We start from the raw sequence: 24,937 nt of genomic DNA on the forward strand, positions 1-24,937 counted from the left end.
GAAACACCGACAAAAAAATTTATCCTAAAAATAGGCGAATTACTGTAAAACGTATGAAGTGAAAAAATAGTTATCGCAAATGTTACTACGTTTTCCTACCGCTACTTTTAAAGAAACTGTTATTGAAAAGGGAATCCAAAGAGTTAGTTTCTTGACTTTTTTCGCATCTCAGTGGCGCCACTAACTCCCTGTTCCGTACTGTAGCCGGAACGGGTGTAAACATTCCCCAGTCGAGTCCTGACAATCCGTCCGGACGGTGAGTGCCGGATAGAAAGAGTTGTCTAGCGATCCGGACTATCACTTTCCACACGGAAGGATTATGTTTCGCTCTTTTATCACAATCTTTTATTGGCTCCTGGCATCGGGTGGTGAGTGCCATAGGCTTTGCATTTTTGTAGAGTTTTTAAAACGTTTTAAAATTTCGAATGATTTCTTTGTGCTTTCGAGGAAAAGGAATTTACTTCTATTTTACTTTGGAAAAAAATAGAAGTAAATTTGCTTACAAAATCTTTACACAAGTCTTAGTTTTTCTTTTTACCAAGTCCCTTTAAAAAATACATCATAAAATTCTATTTTCACTTTAAAGAGTATTTTAGAACGATAAAAATATTGAAAACTAAATATTTGAAAACTTCTTTTATATTCGTATGTAAGAAACGCTTTATATAACTGAAATATGTATATAAAATCTACTATATTGACCGTACTTGTATAGTAACGACATTAGAGTTAAGAAAAGTAAATAAAACTTTATGGTAGTAAAGCCAAAATATACAAAATAAGCGATGTCTAAATCATTCATTTGGTGCTTTTCCGTTTTTATGGTAGCGTTTTAATAGATTATTATAGTTCTTTTTTATTAGGCATTTAGTAGAAATACATAGTTGAAAGTAAATTTAAACAAATAACGGGTTTTTATGTCATCCTCAACGTTTTACCATTAAATTATAGCTCGTTTTTATTGCACATTTGGCAAAAATACTAAATTGAAAAGTAAATTTAACCTAATATATGGTTTTTATGCCATGCGCAAAGGTATCATGATTAAATTACCAAATATACTACCAAACAACATGGTTATAAAACCATATTTTATTTTTAATTTTACCAAATGTTTTAACCAAAGCTCACTGGTAAAAATTATCGCGTTTTCGGTGTCTCTTCAGACACAGATGCATAGTTAATGTTACAGCAATCAGATAGTTTTGACCCTATCTTAGTGTATTTTAGAAATTATATTTTGTGTTCAAAAATAAATTTTGTTAGAATTAAATTTTATCGAATTAAATTTTAACACAGGACACTTAGGACTGATACAAAAGATGTTGTTGTCAAATGAGAATGGAAAATTATTTGTCAGTTTTAAGCAGAAATAAATCAAAATATTAGTTTAAATTCACTTGTGATAGAATAGTGTAACGACAAATTGTAAAACTCTACTATTGAATATTGGATCTTAAAAGTCACAGAAACACCGGGTTCTATACTCGATAGTGGAATGAAGATAATCTAGCGTCAGATCAATAAATAACCTGATTGTGGATTGTGTATGAAATAAGGACGTACAGAGGGCAATGCTGTTCTCATAGCCTTTATGATGACGTTTAGTGGCGAAAGTTTGTATAAAACTTTGCGATCCACTGAGCTCAAAAACTGGCTATAACGGAGGATCTATTTCTAAGAATACTAGTAAAATTTATTTTTAAAACTATTTTCATGGTCTTTCTTTGCAAAGGCTATATCTCAATTTTCAAAAAATAAAAATAGTTTTTCTATAAGCACCGTTTTTGTTAAAGTTATTCTAAATCTGAAAAGAGTAAAAATATTGTTAATTTTATTAAGTAGGGAAAACCAGTCAATAAGAGATACCATCATCATTTCGTATCTAAAATAAAGAAGAAAATAGGCATTTTTTAAATCTTTTCAAACGTTATAAATATTAAAATAATAATAATAAAAATAACAATCATACTACTTAGAATAAAAGAAGGAAAATACCAAGTTGTTTTAAATTTTAGCCAAATATGTACATGCACTTTGATTTAACGGAATACAATACTTTTTTTAGCATTAAGCATTACAGTGTCTAAGTAAATAAACCTAATTACAATACACAATGTTTTGTACACAGTATAAAATTTTCTCATTTGTTGCAGCATGTTTTTTTTATAAAATTAGTTATGATTTCACATTAAAGAAATTTTTTTAAATAAAAAATGGCAAAACAATTTAAGGAATTTAGATTTATTAATGCGTCATTTTCAAGTAAAATATATTTTCAAATTTGACAAATATATTAGACTTTGTCCATAGAAAAATATATTCTTATCAGTGGTCAATAATAAATTAGAAAATAACATGCAAAGCTTTCATTAAAAAATTGAAAGAGACAGAGAGACGTTGTGATGAGAAAACAAGTACCAAGTTTTTTTTCTTATTTATTACACCAAGTTTAGTATCTTAGGATAGAAATTATTCATTAATATTTGGAACAAAAAACATTTGGTGTTGTTTTCTTCATTTCGGTATTTGTTTAAAGTATTTGTGCATCATAAAATTTCGTTTCATTCCATTAATAATTAATTTTTAACATAATAGTTTTATTATTGCACTAAAATAAAACTATGGTCAAACTACTAAAATATAGCTAAAATTACCCTATTTTTGGCTGTATTTTAACAGCAAAATCTCGATAATTTTTATCGAAGAGATTTGATAACGAGTTTGGTAATTTGGTGAAATTAGCAATAAAGTATGGTACTTCGATAAGTGATACATCATTAAATGTACTAAAATTTAGTATTTTTATCATGATGCATAAGAGCCAGGACTAAAATCCATTTTATTGGTTAAGTTTACTTTTCAGTTTCATATTTTTTACTAAATGTTTGGTTCATTACCAAACATGACCAAACTAGCAATTTTAAAAACCTGAATTTACGGTAAACCAAAAAAAATCTTTACAATTGTTTAAATATCTCATATTTTATTATTGTTAACCAGAGTTATAGTCTTTTTTACCTGAAATGTCATTATCATACAGTGCGGGTAATTTGACCAAAATTTCATTTCTCCGTGTACAATAAAATCAGAATTAGCTAATATTTCTCCTTTCTTTTGTAAAATTTGTATGAAACTTTAGACTTTAATATTTCGAATTAATGGACTTTTTTTGGATTTATTTAAATTACCAATATATTGTCATGATCTTCAAATCTGATTTTCAGAATTGAAAAATATCCAAATTATCATATATTTTTTAGAGTGCACCATTCTTTTCCATTCCCAAAATTTAATAAAATTAATTTAAAGATCTGCATTAGATCTATGGAGTTTTTAAGTATTTTATCTCTGTTTTCTTAACGTTTCTTTGAATTTTAATATTTGTTTGTAAATAAAGGGAAATATAATGATATAAACTCGTATTTTTACTTATATTAAAATAAATGCATGTATCTTTCCTTTTCTTTTTTAATTTTCACGAATTATTATTATGATTATTAAAATTATTATTACTATTACGGATTAGTATTATGTATCTAATAATAAAAATCAAGAATAATTCTTAATAAAGTTTTATAAAATATTTGTTATTTTAGAAATAATTCAATAATTTTCAGGATCGAAAAGATTTTATTTTCAACAAAATAGAGCGTAAAAATCTCAGAAAATATATGAATAAAATAATAAAATGATTTAATAACATTTACCGTGATCAAAAACTCTTTTTTTTTTTAAATTATGTTTATGACCTTATCTCCAGATCTGGAGGCAAAAAAGATTGTGCTGCTATTTGCTTATGAAATAAAATTATTATGTAAGGAAAACAAAACAAGCATAAACTAAGCATAATTAAAAAAAAAAATAAGTATTTTTCTTAATTTCAGGGATTAAATACTGCTCACAGTTGACTTAAGAAAATATTTCCTAATACTTATGAAATATTTCTTACAGTATCAGAAAGTATTTCATATGACCCGAGTTTATGTGTTCTGACTATGCTTTGTACAACCATGTAATCAAACAAGAGTTTTTTTTCCGCCATGATAAGGCATAATGATAAAATTACTAAACTTTATCACGTTGATCGAATTTTATCACATATTGTAAAACCATTTATTAAGGTTAATTTTACCAAAATTATTACCAAAGTTTCACTGTAAAAACTGCTGAGCTTTTTGGTATTTCCATAGAGTCATGTGTATGGCTCTATTGATAGTTTCGACAGTACTTTTTTTCTCAGTACAGTTGGCAATGTTTTAGAAAAACGCTTGATGAGAAATTAAAGCATATGAACTGCTAAGGAATAATTATTTTTCACGAAACACTTGAATACTTTTTAACAAAAAAAATGAGAAATTGTGTGTATTCTCATAAATTAATTAGCTGAAAGAGATCGATTGTAAATACCGTCAGTTCTTCCTATAAATGATTAGAATGAAGGAATGATATTTTATTTTGGTACTTAGCATAAAAATCATATCAATTTAACAGTTCTTAATAAATAGATCTTAATATGAAAAATAATTACGTTTTTAAATCTGGAACATTTTATTCTAGAACATTGCATTTTGAAATCTGGAATATTTAATTAGACACACATGATCCATTAGACTATATTTAATTAAATCAAATTCAGACTTTAAGCGTTAGTAGTATTTTTATTTTCAACATAACTTTAAAATTAGAATTTGCAGAGAAAATTTATTCAGCGGTTGGTTTTGCAATAAACGAGTCGCTTAATATTTTAGCTGGTGAGGGAAACATTAGTGTACGTTCATTAATTTATTGACTTGCGTAACTCACAGAATGCCTGTTTAATGAAATTGTTGTTCCTGTTTTACTCATGTAATTTAAAACCGAGAAAATATTTGTATTTGAAGTTGACTAACTTTAGAAGAATGTGTAAATTATTCAAATATCTTTAAGGAAATATTACATTTCAGAATGATTTTTCTGTACATACTATATTTTATTTTCTGCATTAAGTTCTAAATAAAAAAAAACTATTATAATAAATTTTTACTTAATTATTTTAATATATTTTAATATTATTATAAAAGAGATCAATAAGAAAAACGTCATTTCATGTAATAATTATCAGAATTCATGTCATTAAAACGTAAATGAAGAAAAACAATTTTTCGCAAAATTACCTTACTGCATTGTTGTTATTGTTCTTTTCGTGGCCATGGATTTTCGAAGAACATCGAAAGTCTGTACGATTGCGACAGCCAGCTTCAGTGCCTCTTGAATATAGAAAACAGATAGTAGGTTGTCCTCATAAATTTATCATTTGTTAAATTATTATTTAAAGCATTTTAACACATTTACCAAATATTTTCTTAAAATATAAAATTTGCTAATTTTATAGAAATCATTACCAAAGTGCATGAGAAAAGATTACCGAGCATTTTTGTGTTTCCTTAGAGTCAGAAACTCAGAAAACTTTACTAAATTCCGGTGGTTTGGACCATATTTTTTTTCTCAGAGAAAGAATAAAACATTTTTTATATCAATTATTCATTCTGCATCTGCGATTAAAGAAATGTAGCATTAAAAATGCTTAAAATACTTATTCGCTGATGGCGCTCTCTTATGGCATTCTCGTTGATCATTGAGTTTACTTGATATAGATAGAAATAAATAATTAAATACAAAATATCATTAATTAAAAACTTTTTTATTAAATAGGGGAGAAAACATTACTGTTCCTTTTTTTAATACTTTAAAAACTCAGAATTGTTTAAAATTTAATTAATCTCAGTAGCTAATGATAATAAATTTAAAAAAAGGTTTTTTGAAGCGTCTCTCCTAAATGGTCCAAAGAAACACTTTCAATGAATTTAAGAAGGGAGGACTAAAAGTTTAAAACTATTTTAAAATATGCTATTATAAAACTATTTTAAAATATATTATTATTATTTTTCAAACCTCAGCTCTAGACCACAACCAATGCTTTCGATAGCAAGTGGTGTCGTTTTCAGATCATTCAGTATTGCTCAAATTTCTTTTCTTTTCTACATTCATACATTTTTCAATTTTTATATTATATTTGTCTTACTTTGCATTGACATTCTTTTTCACTTCTCACTTTGTGAAATAAAACTCTCACTTTTGACAATTTAGCGATCCTTGAGCTGTATTTCGTTAGTTTTGAAAATCATTTTGTCACAAAATCATGTGATTTATTAACTTGAATGACGAATATAGAATGAGATATAGACGATCTAATATTAAGTGTCCAGAAAAGGCCGTGAGGGTGGTATGGTAGTCGAGGAGTTGGCCACGGAAAAGAAAATACCCGGGTTCGACTCCCGCTTCAGCAATCGGGGTAATTTTTCTCTGTATTATATTGCCCCTTCTTAGGGTGACATTGACCCACCTATATGACAATGTGATTATTAGATACATTAGGCACTACCAGGATTTTATTTATTTATTTTTGGAAAAAAATAGAATGATGAAATATTTATTTAAATTTGACGAAATTTATTTCCTCGAAAAACAGACAATAGTTGCTTCGTCACTTTGACGAAATTTTTGATCAGAGCATATACTGGGAAAAGGATTAGTCAAAAACAAAGAAAGTTTCAGATTTAGTACATCTTGCAAAACCACTCAAATTTACCTTTGATTTTAAGTGAATACTTTGAGTATATTCCCAAATCCATTTACTTTTGAAAATTTGCATTCTTCGACTATTTTATTTTAAAACAAATTTGTAAAAATAGCAACATTTTAATTTATTATCGTTAAATATTCGTAGATTTTACTTATTTATAAATTTCTTTATTTGTATGTTTTATACATTGAAAATTGCAGTATTAAAAATGAAAAACTCTCATTCTTTATTTATAAATAAACGATATCAAGTCCTTCAAAGTGAGAAAAATGAACGAAAATAACTTTTGAGTACCAAAAATTGAAGAAAGAAAAGATTAAAATTCACTTGATTAAAATGAGTTTACTGTATTTTCTACCGAAATTTAATTTTTATTCTAATGAAAAGTAAAACTTTTCAGGTGTATATTAATCATTAGATTGAATGAACTGAATAAAGAAACCTTAAATCTCAAAATTATTTTATGCGCATAGTTTTCCTTCAAACTGATCTCAATGTTATCATTTTTGAATAATCGTACACTTCTTAGATTTATGCTCGTACTTTTAAGCATTTTATCTACTTCATTTAAAAAGAAAGATAATTTTACGGAAAAGAAACTATGTATACCAAAAAGAAAAAATAAATGTTATATAATAATTAATTTTTAAGAAGCTTTTAATTTAATTAGTGATTATTTTAAAGATGAATTCTTCTCTAAGCGTTAATATCACAATTAGTATGTTACGTACTCTACTCTCAATGAAATCAGGTCTTTTTTTAAAGTAGATATTTTACATTTAATTTTGACAGATACATTATAAATAATTTTTTTTAGTTATATTATACCTAATTTTAGTAGTTGCGGTATATCTAATTGTACTAAATCTGTCTGTTTGAAATGGAATATATAAAATAAGGCTGATATAACATTAGGGGTTTTACATATAGTTTTAATATATTTATCTTATAAAATATATCTACAAAAATGAGGAATTCCTAATTTTATTAGGCATTAGCAGAGTACCCGTTTTTCGTAAGGGGGGAAAGTTAGCTATCAATATATCAATGCTGAAAAACACTACTAAGTCATGCGCTAACACAATTAATAAAGCTGAAGTAATGGCATTTTTAAATTATATTATAAATGCTCAATTTAGTGTCTATGTTTAGCATTATATTGTAAATGTTCAATGCTATTCTTTACTATTTTTTCCCGCAGATATACTATGACTATTTAAAAAAAAATAAAAATCTTTTTCAACAGAAAAAAAATTACTTGTCTAAAAAGAGTTTCACAATTAATTCCTTTTAAGAACTTGTAAGCGTGACCATTTTAAAAATGTTAAGCAGGAAATCAGTCACTCAACCTTAAGATTTAAATGAAAACTATGTTACCCGAAAGAATAAAAAAAAAATCAATCAACCACTCATCCAATTTTGAAATTCTTGCCTTTAAAAAAAATGCATTCATTTCAAGATTCGCTTTTCCCCCATTTTTCTCTACTTTTTCCCTTTTACTCGAAAACGAGAACCGATGGATGAAAAAAAAGGGGAAAAAAAATCTACCGCTCAAAGGCTAAGGAAGAGAGTAGGGACAAAAGACAAGAAAACGGATTTCGGAAGTTCGAAAGAAAAAATGGATGTTAAAATAGTCAGAAAAAACTATTTTGGAGACGATTTTTTCTAAACTTCCTTCAACCGCACGATACAAAACGTGCCCAGAATTTATTCTTCTTCTTATTTATAAGCACAGTAAAATTAAACAGCGAAGAATTTTTCTAATATTAGCTGATTACTTTTCTGAGGAAATAGCTTCTTTCAGATATATATATCTATGTTGAAGCCAAAAACTTTTTATAGGTAAAATCTTAAACTTTTCCTCTAAAGCGAACGTTTTTTTTAATATAAAAAGTCAGTTTTTTATGTAAAATAAAAACTAACAAGGGTACATTACTGCTTTAAATCTTAGGACAAGCAAATTGTTATGCGCAAGAAAAACTTTTTGCATTATAAGTATTATGGACGTAGTATTATTTTTTTGACATATATATATTTTAAATGCTGGAGAAAATAATAAAAAATGTATTAGGAAAGAAGCTGAACAAGAAACTTAAACAGGTTTAAAAATTTAGCTCTGAAACTTATCGTTTTTATTTTATTAAGGGGAAAAAAGCAGCGCCTCGTTCTAATTCTTTTTTGTATTTCATTTTTGTCGGAATATTTTAATGACTTTCATTCACAATGTTGTTCTTCTAGTTACTGATACTCAGTTTTCTCGGTCAAAATATACATCTCGATATTATTCAAGCATATTATCCTTATTTTAAGAGGCCAATTAACCGAGAAGCATGATTTGGCTACGCCCTTGAAGAAGAGTTACTAGCTTTAAATTTAATTTAATGCTGTGATTAATAAAAACTATTTTATTTAGAGGACTATTTATTTTGAAGACTATTTTATTTAGATCATTATTAAGACAATTTATTCGTTTCTTATTTATAAGCACTGTAAAAATTAAAAGGCATGATTTTTTTTCTAATATTAGCCGATTACTTTTCTGAGGAAATCACTTCTTTAGGATATATATCTATCTGTGCAAAGGCGAAAAACTTTTCATAGGTGAAACTCCGAACATTTTATCTTAAAGCGCAGGTTTTATAAAATAAAAAAACAGTTTTTACGTAATAAAGCGTAATAAAGCTAACAAGGGTACATTACTGCTTAAAATCAGAAGACAATTAAATTGTTAAATTTTTAAATATTGTTAAACGTAGGAAAGGCATTATAAGTATTATGGACATAGAAATTATATATATATGTTACCTGCAAAGTATAATATGCCGGCATTGTATATAATGCCTGACGTTTTCAGGCAAAGTATGAAATATGAGAAGTATTACATACTTTCCCTTAGACATTCTATATAATGCCGGATGCTATTTAGGCGAAGTATGAAGTAAACGTCCTGATGAGGCTATTATGTAAATGATGTGCATGTTACTGTGAATGACCGAAATCGATGATTGTTGACTTTCACCGGAGAATGTTGACAATCAAATAGTCGCTTTTTTCAATGTCCGAAATATTTATTACAATCCGATTTGATATTAATTTATTCGTGGATATAATTGCATTTATTCGATATTTTAATACTTACTGACGATAGATTAGAAGAAACATTAGTGTTTGGAGTATCAGACAAATATATACCGGGCACTGAACCTTAAAAAAACATCAGTGTAGGATTAACCGGGCAAATATATACCGGGCAATGGCACTTAACTAGACCTAGTGTGACTAGACTTTTGGCAAATGTCCGAAATATATAATAGGTCTAGTTAAACGCCACTGCCCGGTATACCCTACACTGATGGGTTTTTAGGGTCAAGTGCCTTTGTCCGGTATATATTTGCCCGGTATATCCCACACTGATGTTTTTTTAAGGTTCAGTGCCACTGCCCGGTATACATTTGCCCGGCATACCCTGCACTGATGTTTTTTAAGGTTCAGTGCCACTGCCCGGTATACATTTGCCTGGTATACCCTACACTGATGTTTTTTTAAGGTTCAGCGCCCGGTATATATTTGCCCGATATTCCAATGTTTCTTCTAATCTATCGTCAGTAAGTATTAAAATATCGAATAAATATAATTATATTCACGAATAAACTAATATCAAATCGGGTTGTAATAAATATTTCGGACATTCACCAAAGCGACTACTTGATTGTCAACATTCACCGGTGAAAGTCAACAACCACCGATTTCGGTCATTCACAGTAACATGCACATCATTTGCATAATGACCTCATCAGGACGTTTATTTCATACTTTGCCTAAATGGCATCCGGCATTATATAGAATGCCTAGGCAATGTGTGAAATATAATATAAATCATTTCATACTTTGCTGGTTATATATATATATATATATATATATATATATATATATATATATATATATATATATATATATATATATATATATATATATATATATATATATCTTGGCGAACAAAAAACAAGGGGAGCGCTCAAATGATCAGAAAGTCGGTTTCTTGTTCAAGAATCGGAGTGATCAATTAAAAAAAAATACTAATAATTTTTTCAATCTTTCCTATCCACGAAAATGTAGGTTAATTTTTTAAATCTTTATTACTTTTTGTAATATTGCCTTTGAAACACAAGTCACTTTCTACCTTTGAGTAAGGGAGGAAGGCAACTTCCACCCCCAAGTTCACTAATCTTCTAGGTGAGAGGTCTTGCTCCCTTTTGAAAGTCTTTTTCTCTCTCTGTCCTTCTGAAGAACTGATATGGGAAACGCTTTAAAAACCGATAGCTTTCTTTTTAGTTATAAGCTTGTAATTTATTATGAAAATTATATTTGCTGATAATTCGTTCATTCTATATACATTTTATTTATTTAGTAGCAATAATTTTCTTGTTTTTATTCATTTTGAGAATGGAATTTATTTTTTAAATACATTATTCCCCCTTTTTTAAACTTTGTTTCTTGTTTTTTAGAGATGTTTCAGAATTAAAAAAATTAGCTGCTGAATAAAGTGAGATTAATTAAAATCGAATAAATGACGTAAAGATCTTCCAATATACTATAAAGCATCACAAAACTGCAGTTTTCCTTTTTTTTAAAAAAATATATCGAAAAATATTACAAAAAACATTTACATTAAAAAAATTCAAAAGGTTCCAATTTTTTCATTCCGTAAATAGTTTTAATTACTCCAATAGCTGGGATAGTATGTTTTTTCACGGTAAGGAAAAAAAAATAGTTAGTACACAAGACCACGCATCATCCAAACATGAACAAGCACTTAACCCTGTTTTTAGGGCTTTAATCTAAATACACAAGAACACTAAAGTATTATGAAATTTTCATTTTAATCAGCAAAAGAAGAAAAATATGAAAATACACGCATGTATTGTAAAATTCTTTAAAAAAAAAGGAAGCAAAAGAACATTAGTGGTCATAATTAATATTCACGAGAGAAAAATACAAACGGTATCAAAATATAATGAATCGATGCTTAGGAACGCAACACTGAAAATATTGAAACCACCTTGATTGCCAGATGAAATAGAAAGAATGAGAAATGTGATTATTATAAACACCACGAAATTTCATCACGATAAATTAAAAAATAAAAATAAGCTGTAATACTTAGAGTTAAGCTACTCTTTGTTACTTCAGACAGTCAAACTGGTTTTGATGTTTTCAGACCTGATTCCTTAGTTGATTCCCTGATCTGTAGTTCCTAATTAATACACTTTTTAAAACTTTTTTTCGCAATATTCTAAAAATATATATTAAGAGTAGTAATTATGCTATATCTTATGTATTTAATAACGAGAAATTTTTCGAATTCATATTAAAAGTGTATAATGTAATTTTTATTCATAATATTTTGCTAGAACAAAGTATGTAATCAATGTGTTATTTTAATTTCTCTTCATTGACCCTCTTTTGCCATTCACGGAGAAGAGTTTTAGTAGAAATTTCTATACTGCAAACTTTAATTAGTGTAATTATAGTTAATTAAAATATAAGAAAACTAACCGTCATTACCATTACATAAAGAGGAAAAACACGAAAACCTCCCAGGGTTAGCCAGCATGCCATCTATATGAATATATCTCCTAGATAACCATAATTTTCTGTATTTTTGTATTTGATAAAATTTTGTAAAGTAAACTTATCTCAATCTGTTGTTATGTTGTAAGTTTTAATCAAAACCAATAAATGCCTTTTTCTTTCAAAAATTTCGTTATCGTACTTTTTTATAAATTGATTTCGATTATTTTGATAAATCTTTATATTAATTACAGTGAGCAGTCTCACAAATCTATGTACTAAAATGTAAAATAACATAGAATTGTTTTATTTTGTTGTTTTTAATGATCCATCGAAATGATCTATTAGAAAAATAAATTTAAACTGTCACTTCAGCTTATTAGTCGAAAATGTTATAATTTATTTTTACGACAGAAATAATGGTATTTTTTATGAATCCTCAAAACTGAAATGAAAGAGTTACATCAATTTTCTTATAATATTACTTCTACGTTTAGAAAATTATAAAGCTTATCAAAGATAGTTTTTAAGGAATTTCTTAGAAATAAGTTATACTTTTGTAAGTTATTTATTTGTCCTTTTATTTACGACATTTACAAATAAAATGCGTTCATTACCCACTTTTACCATTATTCTTTGTTATTAGGGTTACAATAATTTTAATTTAAATTAAAAATTAAGTCGTTCCTTTATTATATAACGTAATCACAAGATATTACTTGATAAAAATTATTTGATAAAATATAAATACCTTTTAACAAGCAAAACCTGATAAATAAAATATATTCACTTTTTAATAAGTTATATTTTACTTTATTCCTTTAAAATAAACTTCATATAAAACTGCGCTCTCAAAATATGCAGTTTAATAAATTTATACTAAATAACTGTTTTAGATCAATAAGGAATTTCTTTTGTATTATTGTTAAATAATATCTCTGGCGATAAGTTTTTAAAGTAACTATAACTGAGAAGACATAATGTAAGTAAAAATGATGAATATGAGTTTGTGGGTGAAGTTTTAAATGTATCCGAGCTAAATTATTTGAATAAGTTAAGTGATATAATCGGAAACTAGATCTGTCTTAATATGATTTAAAATTTTGTGATAATTAAATCGAATAATTTTCAATTTTGATGTTTCAATTTGTTTGTGACAAATAACAAATAACCCCGGTGTTTATTTTTTAAGATCGAATCATAATTCCAGTTCGGAGTTATTTATACAATAATAATTGTAGTTAGCAAAAGTAATAATTAAAATGAAGTGAGTTTTTAGTGAAGGTTAATTTAGTTCATTCAAATTGCGAAATTCAAATATTTAAGTCTAAATCAAATTTACATAGTAAGCAACCATATTTGCTTAAATAATGGATTAAATGTTAACATAGTTTTCTAAAGTGGTAGAATTTAACTAGTTTCAAAACGGTGTAACAATCTTTAAAAAAAATTAATTGAAATTAAAAAAAGATTGTGAAAAATATTTGTATTTGAATTGTAATTGAAAGAAGAAAATTAAATACGTAATAAAAAAATAAAATCTTGAACTCAAGGTTTTACTTTAACATAAAAAGTTTTAAAAATTAGCAAATCAATTTTAAAAAAATTAACAAACTTTATTTGATCTATAGAGAAAATATAAATTTATTTTTAATGTAGTTACTTTATATGAATTACTTTCATATGAATACATAGTAAAATTTTATAAATTTAAATACTCTGGTTATTATTAGTTCTCTAAATAATCAAATCAAAATAATAAACAATTCAAGATATAATTAGAAAAAGTGCATGTTAAATAAAATGATAAAACTATTTTGAAAATAAATAAAGTCGTTTTAGAGTTAAAAAAATATTTTTTAAGTTTTTCTTAGAAAGAGAAAAAGTATAATATAAGATGAAGAGTAAGTTTCTTCTGATATCTTTTGAAAGCTAGTTGACCCCCGCAGGTTGCAATCCCCCTTCTGTGACAGTGGTTAGTCGATTAGTTTCGGGTTACTTAACACACGCACCCCCACAAAAAATGTAGGGGAGACAGTGGAACGGGTTTTGGAGGTGCAATATATTTCGTCCCTTTTCGAACCTATCCTTACTGAAGGTTAGAATTGAAATGGAAAGGCCTCCTTAGGTATTCTTTCGCCAAGATATATATATATATATATATATATATATATATATATATATATATATATATATATATATATATATATATATATATATATATATATATATATATATATATATATATATATATATATATATATTAAATGCTGAAGAGGAGGAGATAATAAATAAAATATATTACCAAGGGAGCTGAACAAAAAGCTTCAGAATTTAGCTCTGTAACTTAACATATTTATTTTATTAAAGGAGAAAAAACAGCACCTCACTCTAGTTCCTTCTTTTTACTTTATTTTTGTCAGAATATTTTAATGACTTTCACTCATATCATTGTTCTTCTAAATATTAATACTTAGTATTCTCGGTAAAAAAAAAATATACTTTTCGAGATCATTCAAGCATATTATCATTATTTCAAGAGGTCAATTAACCGAGAAGCACGATTCGGATACGCTCTCGAAGAAGAGTTACTAGTTTTTAATTCAATTTGATGCTATCATCAATTAAAATTATTTTATTTATAGGAAGGAGCGTTTGCTTATCCGTTGAGGCAAAATAAAATTAAATTTTATCGTTTGTAAGTTATGTGATTTTAGATGCTTCTTACACATAATATTTAATAAATAGCAGTATTAGCGCGTTTGTATATATATATATATATATATATATATATATATATATATATATATATATATATATATATATATATATATATATATATATATATATATATATATATATATATATATATATATATATATATATATATATATATATATATATATATATATATATATATATATATATATATATATATATATATATATATATATATATATATATATATACATATATATATTGCGCTGCCTACTACACTGAAATCATACTTGCGTCATACTACTCATAATTGCGTTGTTTTATATGAATTAATGGCTACCGTACATGCTTTAAATTATTACTAAATTTCAATGCTTAAAAAGTTTTGAAAATATCGTGGGCATTTCTTGAAAATAGTCAAAATTTAAATCAAAGGGCAAGCCATGCAAATCAGCTAGACGGTGAAAAATTCAGCTTGCATATTGTGTAAAACTAATTAAGATGTTAGGATTAGAGGAAGGGTTGAAGAATTAGAATATTTAAGCACAGTAGTGTGCTGAGCATATAGCTTGGTTAAGATTAAAGTTAAATGTTATAAGCAAGATAATTTTGAAAGTTGACCAAGCTAGGGCTTCTTAAAGCCGTAAATTCCGTACTTTTTAAAGCCGCACGAGAAAGCCGTATCTTTTTATGTGTTTAGTATGTCAAGTTTATTATAAATTTTTATTGACAATTAAAATTCATTTATTCCAGCGCAATAGAAATTTTAAGTTATTTTAATTACTATGTGAACTATGAAAACTTTAAAGTAAAATATTTTTTTTTCGCTCCAAATACTCTGAAAGATTTACAGAGAATTTATTTCATCAATGATAAGGTTATGAAAGTTTTATCGAGAACTTTTTCATCATTACGCATCTAAAATAAGCTTATTTAATAGTTGTGAGCGTTATAAAAAATTTATATTCCTCTGTAATTTCATTATGATTCAAATTAATGTTTTGATTTTCAAATAAACTGTACTGGCGTTTTGTTCGAAACAATAGAAAAGAAAATAATTTCTGAATATTTTTCTCTGTCATTCATTTTCTTATTGTTGTCATTAGTTTTTATTACTTGTTATTATCGTTGGTTTACATTATAATTATTTTTTACAATTCATCAAAAAATAAGTCCAGAGATAGTTTAAAATCTTCTTAGTTGAAGCTAACAAACCAAAGTATCTGGAAATGTTTTGTAAATAAAATGTATTTAAAGAATCGTAGCTGATTACTTCAAGTAAATATTTAATTGATTGTTTAAAATAATTTTTTTAAATCGTTAAATAATTATTCATTTAAAAAATTATCCGCAATTATTTGAAGAATTTGAAGAAAAGTCTTGAATTGTAAAATAATTAAACAATGAAAAAAATTAATTAATTACTTGCTTAAAACAATAATTAAATAGGTAAATATTAATGTAATTTTATTTGTTAGCATTATTTTTTGCAGCATTTTTGAACAGACATAATCCATTGATAAATGATGAGATCAACGATTTAGGAATGAATCAAAAAAATGCACTAAATACAGTTAATACGGCAAAAGTGAAATTTTTTTTTGATGAACAAAAATTCTTTTAATTGTAGGCTTTATTCATTATTGTTGATAAAAGAAATAATCAGTTTGTGGAAAATCAAGTGAATTATATGAATTTAAAAAAAAAATTCCTACTGAACGTTTAAGTGGTGTTTAAAGACATGTAATAGATTCATGCGATATTTTGCTAATTTGCTCGTTATCTAATGAAAAGTCAAGCTCCAGGGTCCAGTTAAATTAATTTTTTTGCGTTTTTTATACTTAGCTAGTTGCAATTGTTTGAAAAACCGTACACTTTTGTACTCATGGTTTCTTGACCATACATTTTGTAAGCAGTAAAAACGTGTATCATAATTTTAGAATAAAAATTCTTTCAGTGTATCAATACTATGAAATTTTAGAATGGTTTGGCTGAATTTAATGTGAGTTCTACATTGAATTATTCAAGAATAAATTTTATTTGATTTATTCTTGAAGATTTATCTTCTCACAATATGATAGCAATATGATTTCAGTTGCGATTGACTTTCATTCTTTAATTCGGTATAATTTAATTGATTATTTATGTTTTATCACGCCTCTTTGCATTTTAATTGCATACACAATAATATGGTATTTTACCAAAAATAAAAGATAACAGCTTAATGATCAGTAAAATGTCGATAAATGTATTGTAGGATTTATATCACATCCATTTAGAAACTCATGAAACACCTTAATTTAAATATTAGTTATTCCGTTCTAAATATTAATATAATTAATATTTATAACTTATTTTTCGTATATAAAAAGCAAGCAACAAAATTCGATATTTTATCATGTTTTATCCTTTGTTTTAAAAATATTTTGACGAAATTTTCATCGTTTTGTAGAAACATATAACTAACATTATTAAATATATTTAATTAGGCGAAGATTTAACTCAGTTCCGTTAACCTCATTAATTGTGAAGCAAACTCTAATAAATACCTTTCTAATAAATACCTCTAAAATACCTTTAACAAAAGTCTAATACTAGCAGTAAGATAATTTAAAAGTACTATTTCGAGCTGGAAAATCCTATCTATAATAAAAATATGTTCAAAACAAGAAGCTGTTTAACTGTTTACAATATTTTTTGAATATTTTTTGTTATTTATGCACTTAAATTAAGAATATCTGGATTAGAATTTATTTGGAGCCAGTTGCCCATACATCCAAAAGTGAACGTATGTGAGTAGCTTCTTAGCAGAAAACCAGTGAAAATATTATCACGTATTTAAAGATAAATTTGATTGTTTATTTTCTTTTTCAGTAGAACTTTGTTTTTACATTTAGTATAGACACTGAATAAATGAAACGTGGCTATCACTAAAACAGGAGAATAATTACAATGCAAGAATTAAAATTTACATTTTGTTTCTATTTCATAAAAATCAACTCAAATTTAATAAAATACAGAGTCCTGAAAAATATGAGATTTTTCTGTCGTTTCTATAAACTTAGATTTCAAATTTTCTTTTGTTTCACACATAATTACTAAAATTATAGACAATGAAATAGCCAGAAATTCGAGATAAAATTTATCTACTCTTTTTTCGAAGCATATTTTTCTTAATACTAAAGATTTTAAAAATATTCATTGCTGTCTTGAACACCTTTTTGTTCTTTTTTTAATATTTTTATTTATAACTTTTATTCATTAAACATGTTTTTATGATCTCAGAGTTTTTATTGCAGCTTAAGCAGTAATAAAAATCCTATCCACTTTTAAGTAACTCTTGATCGAAAATTGAAGAACTCCCCTGTTATTTTTTGTAATTGGCATGGTTCAAAGCGTAAGTGTTATTAAACTCTTAAAAGTGTTTTCTTTTTTGATATTATTTTTATTTTAATCAATTTCCTTCATTATGCATTTTTTTCATCTAAACTCAAAACATATTTTGCTTGAATTAATTTTAGTTTTAATGACAATATTTCAGTAAGAAATCATACGATATATAAATAGTCATCATGTAAATAGTAGTATTATTCTATGATAATAGTAAATATTTACATATTATCACAAAAATTTTAAATATATATATAAAGGATGAAATTTTTTAAAAAAAACCGGAAAATAAAAGATATAATCTCTTCATCAGCCCACGCGATTATATCCGCAAAAAAGAGTGCTTTCTGATATTGTATCAATATAGCCGAAGCAAAATATATTAATACAATAGTGTGAGGAGCACTAAAAAAAAATGTTTTACAAAAATTACAACAAATGAAATAGAACACAATAAGTAAAAATAACACGTAAAAACAGAAAATAAAATAAAAGAAAAAGAAAAAACAGTATTAAACAAAATCAATAAAACGAGTAGCGAAATCAGATGTACTTACATGAATGGGAAATTTTTCAAGAACGATTTAAAAATATTTTCGCAACATGATTGCCAGATTACAAAATATGAAAACTAAAGCGCAAATTGAGTGTAACTAGAGCAATTTAAAATGCCGTTCTTACTGCATTGCTGAAGTGATTTGTTATGCTGTGCAATGATTTGTTAGTTATCAAGAATGGGCCCGAAATCGATGTGCGCAAGGTAATATTATACTGGATAATTTAAAAAGTTGACCATAATAATAATACTTAATATTATTGTTTTTCTTAACTTTCTTCGCGTTTTCTTGTATTCATTTATTTTGTCATATATATATATATATATATATATATATATATATATATATATATATATATATATATATATATAAACATAAAAATTTATCCTGCATTGAAAAAAGCAAAGAGTTGTTATAAATGTTTTAACTTTCCAGAAATTTTTTTGAGGTAAATTAATGAAATTTAGCCAGTATTTAGAAACGAACTGATATTAAGTTATGAACATCATAATTTATCATTATTTCTTCATGATTTATAAGTTATGAACATCAAAAAGTTATTCTACATTAAAAAATTGAAAAAAATTGCATTGACCTATATTTAAAACTCACATGGTACTGTATTTTTTTTTCTGAAGACTTATCACTTATCTGTTTTAAAATATCGCATTCATAATTTTTTATTAGCAAAATATTTTTCATTCATTTTGACACTTTTTGGTTGGAAATAGCTGTACAGCTATTCAAATAACCTCAGAATAAATAGCAAATTTGGTTTGGCAACAATTAAAACAATGTATCGGTTTGATGACAATATTTTCTGTCGCAATCTCATTTACAGAAATTTATTTCTGTAAATGAGAGTTCTTTAAGTTATACATTTAAAACGGTTAATTATATACACTTTTACTGTCTCCTTAATACATTATTTTTTTCTTCAGAATTTTAAGTAATACTTAATATTTACTAACTGATTTAACGAAAGTTTTAATTTATAGGCATTAGAGTCTTAAAGTAAAGTTTAAAGCGCAGTTTATATATCTGCTTTTGTAACAACAATTATTTAACTTAGTGCAATCATAATAACTGTTTATCATATTAATTCTCATTGACATTTTCTAATTAAATCATAGTTATTATGTATTCAGTGACAAATTTGGTTTCACATTTAAAGCTCTGACGAAAATATTAAAGAAATTTTCAACCAACACATGACATTACCTTTGTATGGATTGTATAGCTATTATACCTTTGAATGGAAAATTACCATTTTAAGTTATTAGCAGTTTCAAATTGTTATATTGTCAACAGCAAAATGTTAAGCATACCTTAATACAATTTAAAACAATTATGTCGATGCTTATTAGATCATCGCTTTATTATGGATATTCTGCTGAAACTTATTCACTCTTTAAATAAAAAATCTTCTATTTTGGGCATAAATTGGATCACATTTAATTGACAAACTTCTCGAATAAATTGCATTGAAGTGCACCAGATGTATTTCATGATATTTAATAAAGTGTACCTTGTATTGATTTAAAATTTTATACTCCGTTATATTTATCTTAGAGAATGAGAACTTTGCTGTTTAGGTTTACAACATTTAAATTAACGAGAAAGTAAAAATAATGACAATTTTTTGACATAAAGATTTTCAAATACAGCAATGAAGTAAAACTTTAAGTTGAAATTTTGTTGGATATTTTAACATGTGCGCGTATTTCCAAATGTTACGTCCAAAATTTTAATGCACTATGTTGGCTTATTAAAATCAATTTAAATTATAATATTTGTTTTATGAGTACTTCAATATTTTAGAAAGCAAATTGATTTTTAATATATCTTTTTCCATCAGTTCCATTCATTTAAAGTTCACCAAGTTTATTTCATTCGACATAATAATGTTTACTTTGTACTTTATTTAATTGACCATTCCGTAAGTTTTATCTTAGTCATGATTGATTTGCAGTCTATCTTTGCATCATTCAAATTAGTGAGAAAAATAAAAGTAAAGGCTATTTTTCTAGAGAAATGATTTAATTTTTGTGACGAAATAAAACTATATTTCAATTTTATTGGATATTTTAACACGTGCTGCGCATTTACGAGTGCTGTGCGGTATCCAAAGTTTTAATGTATCATATCGGTAAACTTATTGAAATGAAATTTAATTGTCGTGATTGATTTAAGTTTACTTGATTGTTTAAATAAACTTATTAACGTTTTTTTTTTAACTCTTACGTTTTTATTTCATTCATTCACTGCACTACCATGTTATTTTTTAAAAAAATTAAACATTACATTTCTACTTCCTTTGACTCTTTCTTGACACGTTATTATTTCACTCATGGGCTGCAATAGTGGCACAACTCAAAAAACACACGTTTTGGACTAAGAACAGGTGTTATTATGAAAATACACACTCTTTTCAGCAGCAATATTAGCACAACTCATAATTCAATTTGAAAGTAATCTTCGTTTAAGCAGACTAAATCATTCCTCATGCATTTTCCTTAGAATTAAAATTTTAAACCCACTTATCTCAAAACAAGATTTTTTGAATTTTGCCCCTATTGCAGCCTATGAGCGAATTTGATTGAATATTCATTAATATGCTTCATTTTTTTAGTTCTTTTTTGTGGTAAATCCTACTCAAGTCTTTCAACAGCTGTACCGATATTTCTCTTATGAATTCGGTTAACTACAATGTTATAGTTAACCGAATTCAAAAGAGAAATATCAGTGACCAACTAACTATATATTGTTTTGAAAATAATGGAAAAAGAGATTCATTGCTTACGTAAAGTAGAATGATGAGAAGAAGGATCGGTTTCAAAATAGCAAAATAACATTATATGAAAATAATAGAAAACTATTTCACTTACTTATGAATGTATAAACTTTTCAAGGGTAAATGCATTTATAAAATTTGCTTGCATAAATGTATGCTATTTAAATAGGAATGTTTCCTCTATAAATCTGATAATTATGTTAACTCAACTCAGTTAAGCACTTTACATCTATAAGAGTTGCAGCTTCTCTTTTAACTTATATAACCATTAATAAGAGCACGTAAATTAATGAAATCTACTTTAGAAATACTTAAATTCCCTTTTTTTCTATGTGTATAAGTATCCCTTTAATCTAAAGGTGAATAAATAGTTATGAAGAATTTTCAGTGGTTAAAATGTGTTGTAAGACTTTTAACTTCCATCGCAAAACGCAAATTCAATTTCCTTTTTTTGAGCATTAGTTCTAAGAAAAATCATAAAATATACTTTTCTTTGTAAAATAAATGTATAATACTTAACAATGTTGTGTCCCCTTCATTAATTTTCGAAACAATTTATTTCCATAGTAAATAATGGTTGATTGCCAATAAATAAAATAACATTTCAAAATTAAGGAAAGTTCGGCATTTTCAAGCATTATTTATTTATATCAAGCGTTTTAGAATTTTACTAAAAGACTAAAAGAATAAGTATCTTCGATATATACGTTTAGAATCAAATACATATTCCCTTATCTCATTACTTTCATTTCTGTTCAGCGGAATTTCTCAATAGAAAGAAATCTTAATACCCTTAGAAGCAAATCGTCCTCATTTATGTTTGAATATTTATAAAAGTCGATGTTTGATGGTCTTAAACTAATCGTAGATCATTGAAGTTTCAAATTCAATCCCAGGTGAAATGTAATGATATGGAGCCAAACAGCATCCACCACATATGATATTCATAACAAATATCATACTATTAAACGAAAGTATAAATATATTTCATTTGAAATTGTACGAAAGATTTTAGATTTAGATAAAATTTTTCATTTGATTTGTTATGTTTTGGAAAGGAATTTAAAAAAATTGCATTGTGATTGTTTTAATGTTGATATATTTTATTCAATTTAAAAATAAAATGTAAACATATATTTTAAAAATATGCATTTATATGCATATATGCAGGTGAAATTGTTTTAAAAATGTAATTTCAAAACATTAAAATGAACTTATATTACAAAAAAGTATGACAGCAACAAATGAATAAAAAAATGACTTAAAGATAGATAAATTGAAAAGAATACTAAAATAATTAATAAATAAATGTTATTTATGACTGTTAAAATTAAATTAAATTGAAAATGGAACAACTATGAATACTTCTTCTACGACGTGATAATTCATCTCACATATTATTATAGCATCCTTCCATTCCGTAGTTCCGAGCAATAAGGCAATGACTTTTTGGCATTTTAAAAAATAAATAAATTTCAGTATTTAAAACATTTGTTTTTATCTGGGTTACCTTAACTTATTTTTTTTTATCTTTGAATGGTAAATTACTATTCTGAAGTTAAGAAAAGACCATTATGGTATAGAATTTAAGTAATTATCCGCGTTTGCATATATCTCCGTTTAATTTAGTTATTAAATTGCGTAAATATGTTTTTAAAAAACAATGTAAAAACTTTTAAAAGTAAAACTCGTAGGGCAGAAATTTAATTCATGCTTTCTTTTACTATATATATCGTAGAATTGTTGAAAACGTGGTTATAGTTTCGAGGTCTTGCTAAAATCCTAGATTTAGAGACATATTTCGATAAATAAGGAGAAATTTTGTTCTTGAAAATGAAACAATTATATGACGTTGCAAGAGCATTGGTTTTGATTGGACCACTAAAAATGACGCTCCTTACGCCGACATGCCAGTAACAAACCAAATGCGAGATAAGAAATTTCTTTAATTTTGTTTCGCTGCAGAAAAAAAAACGTACACAAGAAGCAATATTTATTTCTTTCATCAGTTTCTTTAAATGTGAACAGAAAAGCTTATATTTGTTACCAGTTTTAGATAACATTTTTATTAATTCTTATTAACCAAATCATAGTATTTATTCAATTTAGTTTTATTTTCTTAATTTCTCATTTAAGAAAACGAACAAAAAGAGGGTTGTGCAACGTTGTTTCAAGAGTTGGCGTTGTTGATATATGTTCTCTCAGGGTGCATCTACGGGTACACGCTTCATCCATTTGGCTTGCACTTAGAAGCAAACAGGCTCTCTCGATAAGGATAATGGTTTTTTCTTAACTTACAACAGAGTATAATATATATTGAGTTGAATTTGCAATTTTCTCCCACTGTATAGTGTCCTTTGAAGCCTTTACCTAACTACAGTTTTTGCCGAGGTTTGATATTTCTATTCAGCTATTTCGTTTCGCGTCTTAGTGGTTGAAAATTTAGTGTTATGCAATATTCGTAGTGGTATCAGTGCCGGAAATGTCTACGAGGAACGGGAGACTGGAAAGCGTTTTGAGAAATCTAAATGGTTACTACTACCATCTGCCCTTCTAAATTGTGGTATGAAATTGCATGCATATTCCACTATTGTTTTCGGGTCATTAGGGACCAATCGTCTTCAGTAGCCAATAAGTTTGTTCTGTGGCGCCAAGCATGGTGCGTAGTCGCTAAAGGAATCAGCTGGATGACATACACTCGATAGGCAATGTCCTTGATTACACTCTGCCAAATCAAGGACGACGACGACATTGCTCTGTGCATGTTCATACTTAATTTCACGTTTCTGTTTTTATCTTGTTATGTTTCAGTTAGTAATAAATGTTCCTTCCCCCTCTGCTCTATTGCTACATTGACCATTTGGAATTTATTTTTCATTTTTCTATTATAAGATAATATACTATATTATAAGATAACTTTAAAAAAATGTTTCTTTTAAACTATTTATTTTGATATCGTCGATTGGCGAGTAAAAAAAGAAATGAGCTAAAATAATCAAATAATAAACCAGAGTTGCGCTATAATTATCTAAACACAACACGAAGAGCACGATTTAAAATAGTTGAAAACTATAGTTTATATATTTTGTACTTTAGCCAAGTGTAATTTTTAATGCAGTGACTTAAATAAATTTGCATTTTTAACTATAATGTGCCCTTATAAAAGTAATCGTTAATACCTAGTTCTAAGCCAGCTCTATGGTTTGAGAAATTTTTATTAGTTCCCGTATCGCCATTAATCATTACAAATATGTACTTTGCCATTCAAAAAACTGTTGCAAG

At 26.4% G+C, this 24,937-nt stretch overlaps 1 protein-coding gene across 2 annotated transcripts in view; it reads left to right on the forward strand.

Moving 5' to 3' along the window:
- The first annotated feature begins 225 nt into the window (after positions 1-225).
- The window catches only part of LOC107452009 (uncharacterized), a 251,421-nt gene continuing 226,709 nt past the window's right edge, over positions 226-24,937 (forward strand). Inside the window, exon 1 of one of the 2 annotated variants that reach the window (XM_016068280.4) lies at positions 226-368. In XM_016068280.4, coding sequence (XP_015923766.1) covers positions 320-368 — 49 coding nt within the window. In that variant the 5' untranslated portion in view covers positions 226-319. The remainder of the gene's footprint in view (positions 369-24,937) is intronic. The other variant, XM_071180218.2, reaches the window with a different exon arrangement.

Source organism: Parasteatoda tepidariorum, chromosome 1 (genome assembly GCF_982258835.1).
Source record: "Parasteatoda tepidariorum strain Cologne lab strain chromosome 1, Ptep-v5.0, whole genome shotgun sequence".
Classification (NCBI taxonomy): domain Eukaryota; kingdom Metazoa; phylum Arthropoda; class Arachnida; order Araneae; family Theridiidae; genus Parasteatoda; species Parasteatoda tepidariorum.